Source organism: Ochotona curzoniae, unplaced genomic scaffold, assembly GCF_017591425.1.
Source record: "Ochotona curzoniae isolate NIBS_2020 unplaced genomic scaffold, NIBS_Ocur_1.0 contig_2754, whole genome shotgun sequence".
Taxonomy (NCBI): Eukaryota; Metazoa; Chordata; class Mammalia; order Lagomorpha; family Ochotonidae; genus Ochotona; species Ochotona curzoniae.
In genome coordinates, this window is record NW_024465582.1 from 1840983 (window position 1) to 1854643 (window position 13661).

At 49.2% G+C, this 13661-nt stretch overlaps 1 protein-coding gene across 1 annotated transcript in view; it reads left to right on the forward strand.

The window, feature by feature from the left end:
• Positions 1-13661, forward strand: part of ICE1 (interactor of little elongation complex ELL subunit 1) — a 43865-nt gene that overhangs the window by 9745 nt on the left and 20459 nt on the right. Inside the window, exons 4-11 of the mRNA XM_040977383.1 lie at positions 1009-1027; positions 1976-2087; positions 3088-3164; positions 3969-4006; positions 7215-7297; positions 8153-8192; positions 8275-8331; positions 11338-11424. Coding sequence (XP_040833317.1) covers positions 1009-1027; positions 1976-2087; positions 3088-3164; positions 3969-4006; positions 7215-7297; positions 8153-8192; positions 8275-8331; positions 11338-11424 — 513 coding nt within the window. The remainder of the gene's footprint in view (positions 1-1008; positions 1028-1975; positions 2088-3087; positions 3165-3968; positions 4007-7214; positions 7298-8152; positions 8193-8274; positions 8332-11337; positions 11425-13661) is intronic.

A 13661-nucleotide genomic window follows, 5' to 3' on the forward strand; every position in this document is an offset into this window, starting at 1 on the left:
CTGCCTTGATCCAGTCCAGCCTGCGTCTGCCGAGGGCTTACTGAGGGGAAGGTGTATGTAACACATTCTGACACTGATCATGGTCCCCTTCCTTGAGTTCTTGCCCTTGGAAATGAAAAGCCGCTCTGCCGTGTGCGGGTCACGCTCCGTCCGCGGTGTGCCAAGTTCAGCTTCACGTGCGGGCTGTGCAGTCCTGTGGATGGTGTACCTCCTGAGCGGTGTGTCAGTGCGTCACTCTAAATTCATGTAATGAGAGCAACGAATCAAAACATTATTACTGAGATTGATTTTGAATATCTGAATCTGTATGTGCAGAATAGGCTGTTAAAACCTCAAGTACCTTATTTGTTGGACCTGTCAATTCTTTGAACTATAAATGCATTTACAGTGCACTTAAATATAAATGCAAATACACTAGTACTGCGCTGAGCATTTAGTGTATATTAAAGTGCTTTAGGAACACTTTAGATAGCTAAGTGCTGATCATATTACTTCTGAGAGTTGCCATAAGCTTTTTGAAGTAATTATGGCAGGTAAGCTGGCACTGAAGTTGTTGTTTTTGCAAACTGGCCATAGAAAATTTCAATAAAAATTATCAGTAATTTTTTCAAGAGAATAGAATGTTACTCTTGAATTCCACAGGTTGATTCTGTAGTATAATCTATAGCGTCAGGTTCAGCTACTGTTACTGAGTTTGGTCATTTGATTTGTCTCTGACCTGTGTGAGAGGCAGCTCGCCATCTGCTGGGTCTGCTGGGTCTGCGGGTGGTTCCGGGTGCCCGCAGTGCTCTAGGCTTCCAAGCAGAGCAGGCTTCCACTGTTCTGAAACGTTAACAATGTGTCAGTAACTCAGGATCAACAGTCTTGTGTTACAGCTAGAACCTCGCATATTGTCTTCTAGACTCATGATTTTGCCTGCGTGTCTGTTAAGCAAAATGATTACATTGTAGAGTGAGTTTTATCTTGAGCTGACTGAAGAATCTCGGCATTTTCTTTAACAAGTGTCACAGCTGCAGTTTGCACGAAGGTGAGCTGCCTTTGCTGTTGCTTGAAGGGTGGAGCTGGAAAGGGGGTCGATCAGGCCAGACTGCACTCAGATTTGAGGATTGCTGCGCAGTGCTGAGCGTGGCTTTGGCACTCAGGCATGAAGGGTGGCTTTTATTTAATCGTTAGATTGTGCAGATTTGAGACTCGTGGCTTCAGTCACCAGTGTGGCATTTGGCTCCTTGGCTGTTTACTGATGACATTGTTAGCAAGAGCAATTCCTTTCTTGTTATTGTCAACATGTATCCGACTGTTAATGTCGTTGTTTATCCCATGTTATTTTTTTAACTGAATAGTCTTTTATTTATTTATTTATTTTTATTGAAAAGGCAGATTTACAGAGCGAAGGAAAGATAGGAAGATCTCTCCTCTGGTTCAGTCCCCAGATGGCTGCAATGGTTGGAGCTGAGCCAATCCAAAGCCAAGAGCTCCTGGGTCTCCCACGCAAGTGCATGGTCCCAGCGCTTTGGACCATCCTCCCGTGCTCTTGCAGGCCACAGCAGGGGGTTAGATCGGAAGTGGAGCAGCCAGGACACAAACTGGCATCCGTATCGGATGCTGACGCTTGCAGGCGGAGCCTTAGCGAATAGAGCCACCGTGCAGGTCCCTGCCTCGAGTTGTTTTAAACAGTTCGGAGTAGGCTCGCTTAGAGTGTTAGCAGTGCGTCATGTTCTGGTTACATTGAGCATCTACAGGAAGGTGGGAGGGTGGTGGCAGGGAGGGGTTTACAGTTGCAGAAGCCACGTTCAGGGCTTGTTGCCCTCTGCCCCAGCAGATTGAGGATCTGCTAAACGTGGTTTTCAGGGTGCTTTTGGTTGCTTTTGTTACAAACAGGCTTATGCCTGAGAAATGGGGAAGTGAGTCGTGAAGATCATCAGTGCGTGTGCTTACCGATTCCGTGGTTAACAGTGTGTGCCTTGTCCGCTTCCAGAGAAAACAGTACTCTGCATCACCAGGTGGAACAGATGCTTCAGAAAATCTCTCCTCTGCAGAAGTGTCAGGAAGAACTGGGCTCCTTAAAGGCAGAGCTGGAGGAGAAGAAGGTGTGTGAACTCACTGTGCAGCCCAGACCGGTCAGGATGGGCGGGCAGAGATGCGGGCGGGAGCTGCACCTGCCCCGCTGCTCGTGCGCCCGGAACGGCCTGCCCTAGTGGCTGCTGCAAGCTAATGTCTGTGTATTTGGTTTTAGCTGTCTTGCATTAAATGACTTTTGTACTTTGGTGTGTTTTGTTTTGTTTTTGAGCTTCAATGTTAAAATCCAAGTTTAAAACTAGGGGAACTATTGATGTGAAAGAGGAGGGCAAAGAACTCGATTTCTCCCGCGCCAGGTCTTCCTGCTGTGCTGTCAGGACTGCCAGGGCGTGATCTGGGTACGCATTAGCCGAAAATCACGGCGTTTGGCCCTGTCTAGCCCCGACTGCACGATCTCTCCAGCCTTACCTGAAGGAACCGGCACACTGGACACAGACCTTCAGGTGTCCCCTGATGAGCCACTTTGGCACTGCAACTTTGCCAAACTGTCTCTCAGACTCCTCATTTGTTAAAAAAAAAAAAAGGGGGGGGGTGGGGGACAGTGAAGGCTCAGGACCGAGGCCCCACACGCTCTGTCGTGATGTTGTCCTCATTGCCGTGTCCGCCTCCCGCTGCCCGTCAGCACTCTGATCCGTGTGCACTGTTCCCTGAGTTACTGTGAGGAAATGAGGTGTGGTCCTTGGTATTTCCCCATAATAATATAAACAACATTTGTTTAGTTCAAGATTTCTCTAGGATATGTGCAGTGTCAGTTAATAGAGACAGTAGCTATTCAAATTCAAATATGGTGAGGGTCTGGAATGATCTTGATTAGTATATTATTTTAGATTTTACAGTTTTTACTTGGTTTATGCTAATCTGTTACACTTGCTGGGAATGGTTGATCACCCAGTGTATGAGCTGTGCTTTGATTTCCTGCATTTGGTTCATCACGCGCTTAGAGGGGAGGTGAGGCTCAGGCAGTGGACAGGCGCCGATGCTCAGCTGACCTCCCTGTGCTCTCGCCCCTAGAGTTCTCTCAAGCTGTACCAGGACACCCAGCAGGAGTACACGCGTGTGAAGGAGGAGTGCCTCAGGACTGACGCTCAGTGAGTGCGTGCCCCGTGACTGGGCAGGCGTCCCGGGGAGCGCCGCTGCTTGCTCTGGGGGCCCCCCGGCCATGGTCAGCTAGCTGTGTGAGCCTGAACTAGGCTCTCCGTGTCCGTTAAACGGAAAATGTCTACTCTGAAGGCTTCTGTGGGCTAAAGGGCTGCATGAAGAATGAACTTGACGCATGCATGCATGTCTGTAGAATGTGTTACTCAGTCCTTATGTTATACCAGGACTTTCCAGAAAACCTGTGGAATGGGTCTCTTGTTACCATTAGCAGGAAAGGCCACTCAAAAGCATCCTCTTGATGTAGTTTTGAGATTCGTGACTGTTCCTGTTCTGAACGAAGCAAGCACAGAGCTGTCCCTGTGGCATGCTCGGCGTCGTTGCAGGGGACCGGTGCGCCATGCCCTGCAGAGGCCAGCTCAGTGTTGCAGCCACTGCTCTCGCGTGTCCCTCGGGAGTCACGCCGACCCTGAGTGGCCACCTTGTGGGTAACACGTAGGCCAGGCCTCAGAGGTGCTCCTGGCGTAGCTGGGGTGGTTGGTGGTTGGGCTTCAGAGAGGAACTCCCGCTGGTTGTTGAGCCGTTCAGTGTTCAACATGACGCAGTCACTGTTCTTTATGAAATGTATTCTTCTCTCAGAACAATTGCCAATAACCCCACTTGTTGTGATACTGTGGCCAGAAATGTGTGCTGTACAAACCACATCCATTCAGTAAATACATGTGTCTGTCTCATGAGCTGGAATGCTCTGTCCTGCGCACTGCTCTCACCATTTAATTCCTGCACTTTGTTACTAGGAAGAAGAAACTGGAAGCGAAGGTGAAGAAGCTCGAAGGTAACTGACTGGAGCACAGGATGCGGGTGCCATGCGCTCTGCTGCTGTTGTCATTTGGTTTTGTGTGAGAGGCAGACAGAGAAGCAGCTTTTCCTCCCCTTCTTCGCTACTCCCCTAAATGCCCACGGGGTCAGGTGGGCCGGGCAGGAGCTCGGAGCTGAGAATTCACGGCAGGTCCTCCACAGGCATGGGAGGCAGGCACCAGGAGCTCTCATTGGCCACCTCGCGAGGTGTGCATTAGCGGGAAGTTGGCATTGGCAGTGCCGTGGGATGCAGATGCCCTCCAGTGTCTCCAGGCTGCCCGCTGAGCCCAAGGCCCTGCTCCAGAGCTGTGGGAACCATTTTTAGTATTTTACTCAGAAGAGAGAAAGGCCTTTCATCAGCTCGTTCGCTCACCAGGCTGAAACCAGGAGCCTAGGCGTCACTCGGGCTGTCCTGTGGCTGGTGGACTGTAAACACGTGGCTGAGTGTGGAGGGCAGCTGGAACTCAGACGGCCTGGGGTGGGGCCTGCGGCTGTGCCACGTGGGTTTGTTATCAAAGTGCTGCCCCTGGTCATGGTTTTCGGTGGTACCTCCCTGGGTGACTGTGGCAGGGGTCGTATTGGGAAGAAGTGTGGGTCGCGAACGGCATGCTTGCTCAGACACCAGGTGGGCTTGTGCAGGGCAACTGCCAAACTGCTGACGTCATAGTGCACTCGGAATCAGAGCACTTCTTACTGTAATGTATTAAAAATAGCTGCTAATGACCTGAGTAAGTTTTGGAATTTGAATCCCATGGAGCTTTCTCACTTTTGCTCTTCCTAATGGGATGAAAGATTATTACTTCTAGTGTAAAGAGCATGATGTATTTGCACAGTTGTAGTGCACTTATTGATTAATTTTGAGGAGTTCCCGTCACTGGGGCTTGTCCGGCTAGACCTAGCCTCTGAGCCACGCCAGCTGGGACCTAGCCTCTGAGCCACGCCAGCTGGCAGTGCTTTCTGAAGGGAGCCGCAGAGGAACTTGGTGTGTCAACTTCGGCCTTTTCTCCCGATTCTGCAGCTAGGAGGTGGCCGTGGCGGCAGGGAGGGGAGCGGGCCTTGCACACAGCTGCTTTCTTTCCTGTGACTGGCTCTTGTTTTGTTTTCTTTATAGATGTATTTCTCTTTATTGGAAAGCCAGATATACAGAGAGGAAGAGAGAGAGAGAAAGGTCTTCTACCCATTGGTTTGTTCCCCAAATGCTGCACTGGCTAGATCTAAGCCAGTCTAAACCCAGGAGCTGGTATCCTCCTCCAGGTCTCCCAGGCGGGTGCAGGGTCCCAAGGCTTTGGGCCGTCCTCCACTGCTTTCCCAGGCCATAAGCAGGGCGCTGGACGGGGAGTGGGGCTGCAGCAACACAAACTAACGCCTGTGGGATTCCAGCACTTGCAAGAGGAGCCGCAGCCGGTTGAGCCATTGTGCTGGGCCCTCCACTGACCATCTTGATCCCTGTGGGTTTCCAACCTCTGTATTCACAGTGCACCCCTTCCCAGATGCTGAGTGTTCATTTTGCATGTGAACTAAAAATGTCCTTTGAATTGCCTCAGGGACTCAGCCGAATAGTGGTCGCTCAGCCTGTTTCTAGTTACTGATTTGTCTAGACTGAGCTGCATTTTTTTCTTAAACTGTAAATACTTAGGAAACATTTTTTTCTGCTTTGATTGTTGACTGCATACAGGAAGTGCATTACTATGTTCTGTGTAAGTACTGTCTTCCCTTGCTGGTGAGTGCAGATAATCACTGAGGAAGTGTTTTTGGAAGGCTGTATGCTTGTGCGTTTATGCAATATTCACAATAGTGTTTGCAAAGTGAGAGGTAGCCTTTCTTTTTCCTGTAACAAAAACATTTCCCCCAGTAAGTGAAATGGCATAAAAAAAAAAAATTACCAGGTCTGGCACAGTAGCCTAGTGGCTGAAGTCCTCGCCTTACACTGGCCGGGATTCCATAAGGATGCTGGTTCTAGTCCCTGCTTCCCATCCAGCTCCCTGCTGTGGCCTGGGAAGGCAGTCGAGGATGCCCTAAAGCTTTGAGACCTGCACCCGTGTAGGAAACCCAAAAGAGGCTCCTGGCTCCTGACTCCTGGCTTCAGATTGGCTCAGCTCCAGCTGTTGAGGCTGTTTGGGGAGTGAATCAACAAATGGAAGATCTTCCTCTGTCTTTCCTCCTCTCTGTATATCTGACTTTCCAATAAAATAAATAAATCTTTTTTAAAAAAATGATTACCAAGAAGCGACATTCTCAAGCTCGTTAGTTCTGTGTATTTGGTGGGATTGATACGCTCATTGTATTGTGAAGCAGGGCGTTGGGTTGGAGGTCGGAAAAGAAACAAAGTGAGCAGTGCGTGGTCTCTGCAAGTGACCGAGGTGCCCGGGGTCGGGCCAAGCCAAATGCAGAAGCCAGGGGCTCTGTGTGGGTCCCCTGCGTGGGTGACGAGACCGTGCACCTGCGGCCCTGCCGCCCTCACAGTGCGTTAGCAGGGAGCTGGAGGGGAAGCGGAGCGCTGGGTAGGTGATGTCCTGGCCACTGGGTGACAAACCTGGGCCCAGCTGGTGTCCTTCGCAGTTACATAGTGCATCTCATGGAAAGTCAGTAGTGACCAGACTCCTAGTAGTAAGTAGTCTAGAACTAAAGCCTGTGTTAAGGACTTTACTGAAGCTGCAGAGCGCTGAAAAGATACCTAAAGGGCACATGGGTTCTGTTAGCTTAGAGTAGTGTGGGTTTAGAATCGATTACCTTGTTGAAGGGAATTCCAGGACACAGTAGACATTTTTTGGAGGTGCTTGTTGAAAAGATTGGCCAGAGTTGAAGGTTGCTGCTGTTATTGAAATGGAAGAATAGTGGCATCTTTCTGTTGTGCAGTGAAATGATCTTGGACCAGAAGAAGCTGCAATTGCTGTGTGGTTTGGTGACTATGTTAAGCTTTGCTCCAATTCTAACTTTACAAACAGCATTTACACTTGATCTTAGTAAAAGGCCAAGAAGCGATATATAAACAGCATTTAAAAATACACATTCCTGTTTTTAGTCCAGGCTATTAAAATTCTGAAGCAATGGTAACTTTATAATAACTGTTTCAGAATTTTAACAAAGCATGTGTGCTGGATTAGGTTTTAAGTGTTTCATTTGCCATGGTAGTAATGTTAGTAAATTGGTTTTCTTTCTTGCTTTGTTGTACCTTTTACATAAAGAGGCTGCTGTCAGGCAGACTGAGGACTTCAAGCAACTGAGAAATGAAAAGAAAATACTCGAAAAGGAATTTAAGAAGACACAGGTACCAGATCCAGCAGTGTGAACATGCTGATCCCTGATCCAACTGTGTGCGCATGCTGATCCCTGATCCAGCAGTGTGCTCACGCTGATCCTTCATCCATCTGTGTGCTCATACTGATCCCTGATCCAGCAGTGTGCGCACACTGATCCCTGATCCAGCAGTGTGCTCATACTGATCCCTAATCCAGCAGTGTGCTCACACTGATCCCTGATCCATCTGTGTGCTCACACTGATCCCTGGTCCAGCAGTGTGCTCACGCTGATCCCTGATCCAGCAGTGTGCTCACACTGATCCCTGATCCAGCAGTGTGCGCACACTGATCCCTGATCCAGCAGTGTGCGCACACTGATCCCTGATCCAGCAGTGTGCGCACACTGATCCCTGATCCATCTGTGTGCTCATACTGATCCCTGATCCATCTGTGTGCTCACACTGATCCCTGATCCAGCAGTGTGCTCACGCTGATCCCTGATCCAGCAGTGTGCTCACGCTGATCCCTGATCCATCTGTGTGCTCACACTGATCCCTGATCCATCTGTGTGCTCATACTGATCCCTGATCCATCTGTGTGCTCATACTGATCCCTGATCCAGCAGTGTGCTCTCGCTGATCCCTGATCCATCTGTGTGCTCTCGCTGATCCCTGATCTAGCAGTGTGCTCACGCTGATCCCTGATCCAGCAGTGTGCGCATGCTGATCCCTGACTCCGGCACTCTGCTGTGTCTGACTGCAGCTGATGTGAGACACAGGGCCCTGATGACCAGTCTCATTGACCTGTGAAGTCCCACCTTTTACATAGTCAGAGTGTCTGTAATCGTATGCAGCGTAAACATTATTAGTGTTTTGTTTTCACAGGAAAGGCTTGATGAATTTTCTAAACAGAAGAATGAAAAGGGTAAGTGTTTAGGTAATAGTTATTTGGAAACTACTTCATTGTGCGATGGTTTTGTTTTAATTGTTTTCCTGTGTGTTTTTAGAATTGAGACATATTGGAACACAGATCTCCAGTGATTCGTACGGCAGCATAGATAGAAGTGAGTATATCAGAACCTTTGTGGAGTATTGGAACGATTTGGGAGATTCCGTGTTGCCCTGGTACAGAGCTGCAAAAAAGCCAGGTTATAATAAACGCTTTGTGTTAAAGGCCTTTTTTTTTTTTTTAAGTTTTTGTTAGGTCTGTATATGCTTGTATGATCCATACTTTCATGAAGTATGGATTTTCTCATTAGATTACAGGTTATCAGTTCACTAGATGTGCTGGGTACAAAAGACAGACAGCGGTAAGGTCAGGCAGGGCCTGGAGTCACAGACCTGTAGTATGTTGTCTCAAGACAGAGTTTAAGGAAAGGCTTAGGTCGGAAAGAATGGCGCTGGAGTGGCATGTGGAGTCACAGGTGTGTGTGTAAAGGCCCAGGTCGGAAAGAACCGTGCTGGAGCAGGACCCGGGGTGGGGAGGAGCCACTGGCGTGTGTGTGCTGCTTCCCACTGAGCACCGCTCTTACGGGCGACAGGCCGTGCCCCAGCAGTGTGCACCCTAACACCTCTGCTTGTGTGTGACAGGCCGTGCGTGCCCCAGCAGTGTGCACCCTAACACCTCTGCTTGTGTGTGACAGGCCGTGTGTGCCCCAGCAGTGTGCACCCTAACACCTCTGCTTGTGTGTGACAGGCCGTGCCCCAGCACTGTGCGCCCTAACACCTCTGCTTGTGTATGACCCTAGGTGATTACTCCTCTTGTATGCACTTCTGTCTTAAAAGCAATAACTGTGATTTTAAAATCACAGAGTTTTTTATAGGGTAAAATAGTAAGTTCACAATGGTGTTTTCACTGAGACCATGTTTCCCACGTGGATGTGACTATGAATTGTTATAAGACGAAACGTTGTAAGACACTGAATGGGGTCTGAGGAAGTCTCCCCGACCTCGTGCTTTCTGTAGCTCAGGGCCACACACCTTACTGCTGTCTGGCCACTAACTTGGCGTTTATTGCTCTCACTAAAAATATATATGTAGGATTGGGGAGGATGGAGCTGTGTGTTAGAAATTCCCAGAGAACTGCCAGGAGAGACAGTGACGAGGAAGTCACGGGCAGGAGCTCCCTGAGCCGACACGGGTGCCACGCGTGCCACGGGTGCCACGCGGCCAGTGCAGAGTCCAGCATGACTTCTGTGTTCATCTCTGCTCGTTGGAAACAGACTGAAATTCAGATGACGCATAAAGATATCCCAAGCAATGCTAGCATGAAAACAAAAACATTTGAATCTAAATAATTTGTGCTTAAGAATTACCTTACATTAATTGAAAGGGAATGTGAAGGTTGACTGACGATGTGATTCCAGAAGCTTCAGCTGTTGTAGGCCAGGGGTCAGTCAGTGCCAAGGGAGAACTTGTAGATTCTAGGCGAATTGGTCCAATCTGTTTTCATTGGGAAGTGGCGTGGACGGGCAGGCTTTGGGGTAGGTTAACCGTGGACGGGCAGGCTTTGGGGTAGGTTAACCGTGGCGTGGACGGGCAGGCTTTGGGGTAGGTTAACCGTGGCGTGGACGGGCAGGCTTTGGGGTAGGTTAACCGTGGACGGGCAGGCTTTGGGGTAGGTTAACCGTGGCGTGGACGGGCAGGCTTTGGGGTAGGTTAACCGTGGACGGGCAGGCTTTGGGGTAGGTTAACCGTGGACGGGCAGGCTTTGGGGTAGGTTAACCGTGGACGGGCAGGCTTTGGGGTAGGTTAACCGTGGACGGGCAGGCTTTGGGGTAGGTTAACCGTGGACGGGCAGGCTTTGGGGTAGGTTAACCGTGGACGGGCAGGCTTTGGGGTAGGTTAACCGTGGCGTGGACGGGCAGGCTTTGGGGTAGGTTAACCGTGGCGTGGACGGGCAGGCTTTGGGGAAGGTTGACCGTGGCGTGGACGAGCTGCTCCATCTCAGAATTCTGAAACTGAGAGCTAGATGTACGTCACAGGCAGCAACAGTGCGAGCTTGGCAGTAAATGTCCAGCCTGTCTGGCTCCCCTGGCTGTGTCCTCCACGGTCTTGTGGTCCCCTTTCTGTGGCCTGCACTTTTTCCAGCTTATATAGGACTAACCTATTTGGATTTACAAGGTTAGTCTTTTCGGGTTCTTTTGAACTGGATTAAGGATTTTGCTAATCTCATTAGATGCTTAAGATTGGTGTAAAACTTAAAGAAACTATAATGGGACCATAAAGTACTTAAAACTACTTTTCTTGAGTTTTATTGAGAGTGAGTTCTGTTTTTATGTGCATTTCACTGTAAGCTACTCATATTTTCATGAATACATTTTGTCTAGGGAGATATATGTTTAAGATGCATGTAGTTCATTTAAAGCTGTAGTGTGCTGGTGTGGCGATCCCTTGATGCTTTTGCTTGAAGAATTCTTAACCACGTGAGGGATCAAGACCCCTTTGAACATCTACACAAATCCCTCACGTTTCACTTTCCTGGGAAAGCGTGTGCTGCTTTTGCCCTGGGTGTGCGTCTGCCCTGAGCACATGTGCGTTTATACTTGTTGATCTTCCATCCCGTTGTCCTTCCCAGCCTTTGATGGGCTTTTCTGCAGTCCACCAACTCTCCCAGGTGAATTCCAGCGTGGTCAACTCTGATGACTTTTCTGATAATTTCGTAGAACTTAGGGTTACTTTCCTACTGTTCGTTGTAAAACACGTGAATGCAGCACCAAATGCCCTTGTAAGTTGGTAATAATACTTGCTTCTCTGTTTTATGGCATTCTATGAAGAAAACGTGTGAGCTAAAGATTGATTTGTCCCCTGCGTGGGAAAGTGATACAGCTTTAATAACAAGTAGGCTTGGCCTTCTGAGTCCTTCCTCAAGTCCCCAAATAAAATAGCAAGCAAACCAGGAGTTGCTGGTTGGTTTCCAGCTGAGGCATTGCAGGACTTTGTCGGTGAGTAAGTAATATACAAGGGTTGAGCTTAGGAAAGATAGCTCTCTAGGTCCCTAATGAGTTTCATTTCACAGAAATATGTTTTGGCCCGACGGCATGACTTGAACGTTTTTACTGTCTCCGCAGGAAAAGTGAAGCTGCTGCTGAAGGAACTCTGGCTCTGCATCAACGCAGCACACAGACTCCCAGGGGAGGGCAGCAGGTGTGTCCTAGGTGAGAGAACCTCCTAGAAATGCGTTTCTGTCGTGAAAGTGGGCGCGCTCGCCACTGCTGTTGCATTGTTAAACCTCCTTGATCTCAGCGTTAAGGAGGGGGATGACCTAAGGGGGAGGCGTTGAGCCATCCCTCACTCCTTGTCGCCTCAGAGTGACCTGCGGCCCAGTGGATGCCCTCTTTTACATTAGGTCTTCTCGACAACTTGCATCAGAATGTCATCAAGGGAACTGGACAGGGATAGCAGAGCACGGCAGGACCCACTTCTGAATCTTGACGTTCATGAACCCATCAGGGGTTGAACTTCATGCGTTTTCTTGTAATTTGCTAGCTCATTTGATTGAACCTCTTGACTTGTGAAATACGACTGCTTTCTGCCACATGCACAGCTACAGTCCTTTCAGGATGGAGGGTCTGACAGTGGGTACTGGTTACCTCTAGCAGAAGATCGCCGACTTGTGTAAGATCAAAGTGTCTCTTGTTTATCTTTTTGGCCCTTTACTACTTGGCTGCTCTGAATGTGTACAAGGTTGAGTATCAGAATTTATAGAGACAATGCGTGTGACTTCCCCTTGGGAAAATGTCTGCATGGGCTCTTGAACTTTTCAGGTATGCAAAGGCATATTTGACGGGTCTTCTGGATGGACTGTGATTCTGAACAACAGAATAACCATGGTTGTACCTGGCGCTGGGAGAACCTGGCTAGTCCTGCGGCTCCTGAATTAATGCGTTGTGCTACCTTCTTGTTCAGAGAGACACTGCCTGGAGATGTCTTCTGATTCTTCTGTATCAGTCAGTACTCTCAGGATTTTGAGTATTTGATTTTGTATTGTGAAAGATCTTATTTAAAAGACTAGCAGTCTATTTTTATTACGAGTACATTTATGAAGGGTGAGGCTGTTAGTTACACAAGCTTTTCCTGGGTAGAAGAGAAAATAAGGCTGCTTCGGGGCCCGCTGCATCGCGAGCCGTACTTTTAATTTCCTGACGGAAACAGCTGAGAATTCCCTTAGCGCCTTGTCTGTGCTCCCCAGGTCGGATGCTCTGGTACCCAAGCTGTTGGACACAAGGCCGTTGTTTCATTGTGCCGTGTATTGATGCCACTGTGGTGCTGATGTTTCCCTCTGCTTGGGAAATCCTGTCTGGAATAAGTGATGTGGAAATGTCCTGTTTTCAAAGCTAATCTTGCTGCTTTGTATCTATTTTTAATGATATTTTTACATAATTTTCACACGTTCACGTACTTGAGAGGAATGCATGCTCAGGTGTTCCTCTGGTTAGGATAAGCAGGGTCAAGGTAAGAAGGAAGGTGGATGCTACAAATGTCTCCATTTTTTTCTGCTCCCTGTGTCCACAGTAAGAGAAGAGAGGGGTCTGCTCCCTGTGTCCACAGTGAGAGAAGAGGGGGTCTGCTCCCTGTGTCCACAGTGAGAGAAGAGGGGGCTGCTCCCTGTGTCCACAGTGAGAGAAGAGGGGGTCTGCTCCCTGTGTCCACAGTGAGAGAAGAGGGGGTCTGCTCCCTGTGTCCACAGTGAGAGAAGAGGGGCTGCTCCCTGTGTCCACAGTGAGAGAAGAGGGGGCTGCCCTGTGTCACGTGAGAGAGGGGCTGCTCCTGTGTCCACAGTGAGAGAAGAGGGGTCTGCTCCTGTCCACAGTGAGAGAAGAGGGGGTCTGCTCCCTGTGTCCACAGTGAGAGAAGAGGGGGTCTGCTCCCTGTGTCCACAGTGAGAGAAGAGGGGGCTGCTCCCTGTGTCCACAGTGAGAGAAGAGGGGGCTGCTCCCTGTGTCCACAGTGAGAGAAGAGGGGGTCTGCTCCCTGCTGTCTGAAGTGCAGTGCCCGTGGATAGGGCATATTCATTTCATAGCACCTTAAGAGACCTCACTGTGGGGAAGAGTGTTCTGAGGGTGTTGCTTGAGTGGTTTTGATAGTTCTGAGAAGTTGTCAGTTTCATTGCTCCAGGGTTGAGAGAATCTTTCCAAGGTCTAGTGGCTGACCACGTCCACCTTAGTGCAGCCACATGCTGCAAAGCTTGGCCAGGAGAGTGATCCAACCTGTTTTGCTTTTCATCCTCTGACGAGGTAGTTGATGTCCTCTGCTGGCCTAGATGATCTGGCTGTCATGTCCTCTGTGTGCAACTGGGCATGCTCTCCGCTGCACAGGCATCAGCTGATGAGGAGGCCCAGTCTCGATACATGCGCTCCGTGGCCAGGGTCTTCATTCAGTGGTCTGGGGAGTC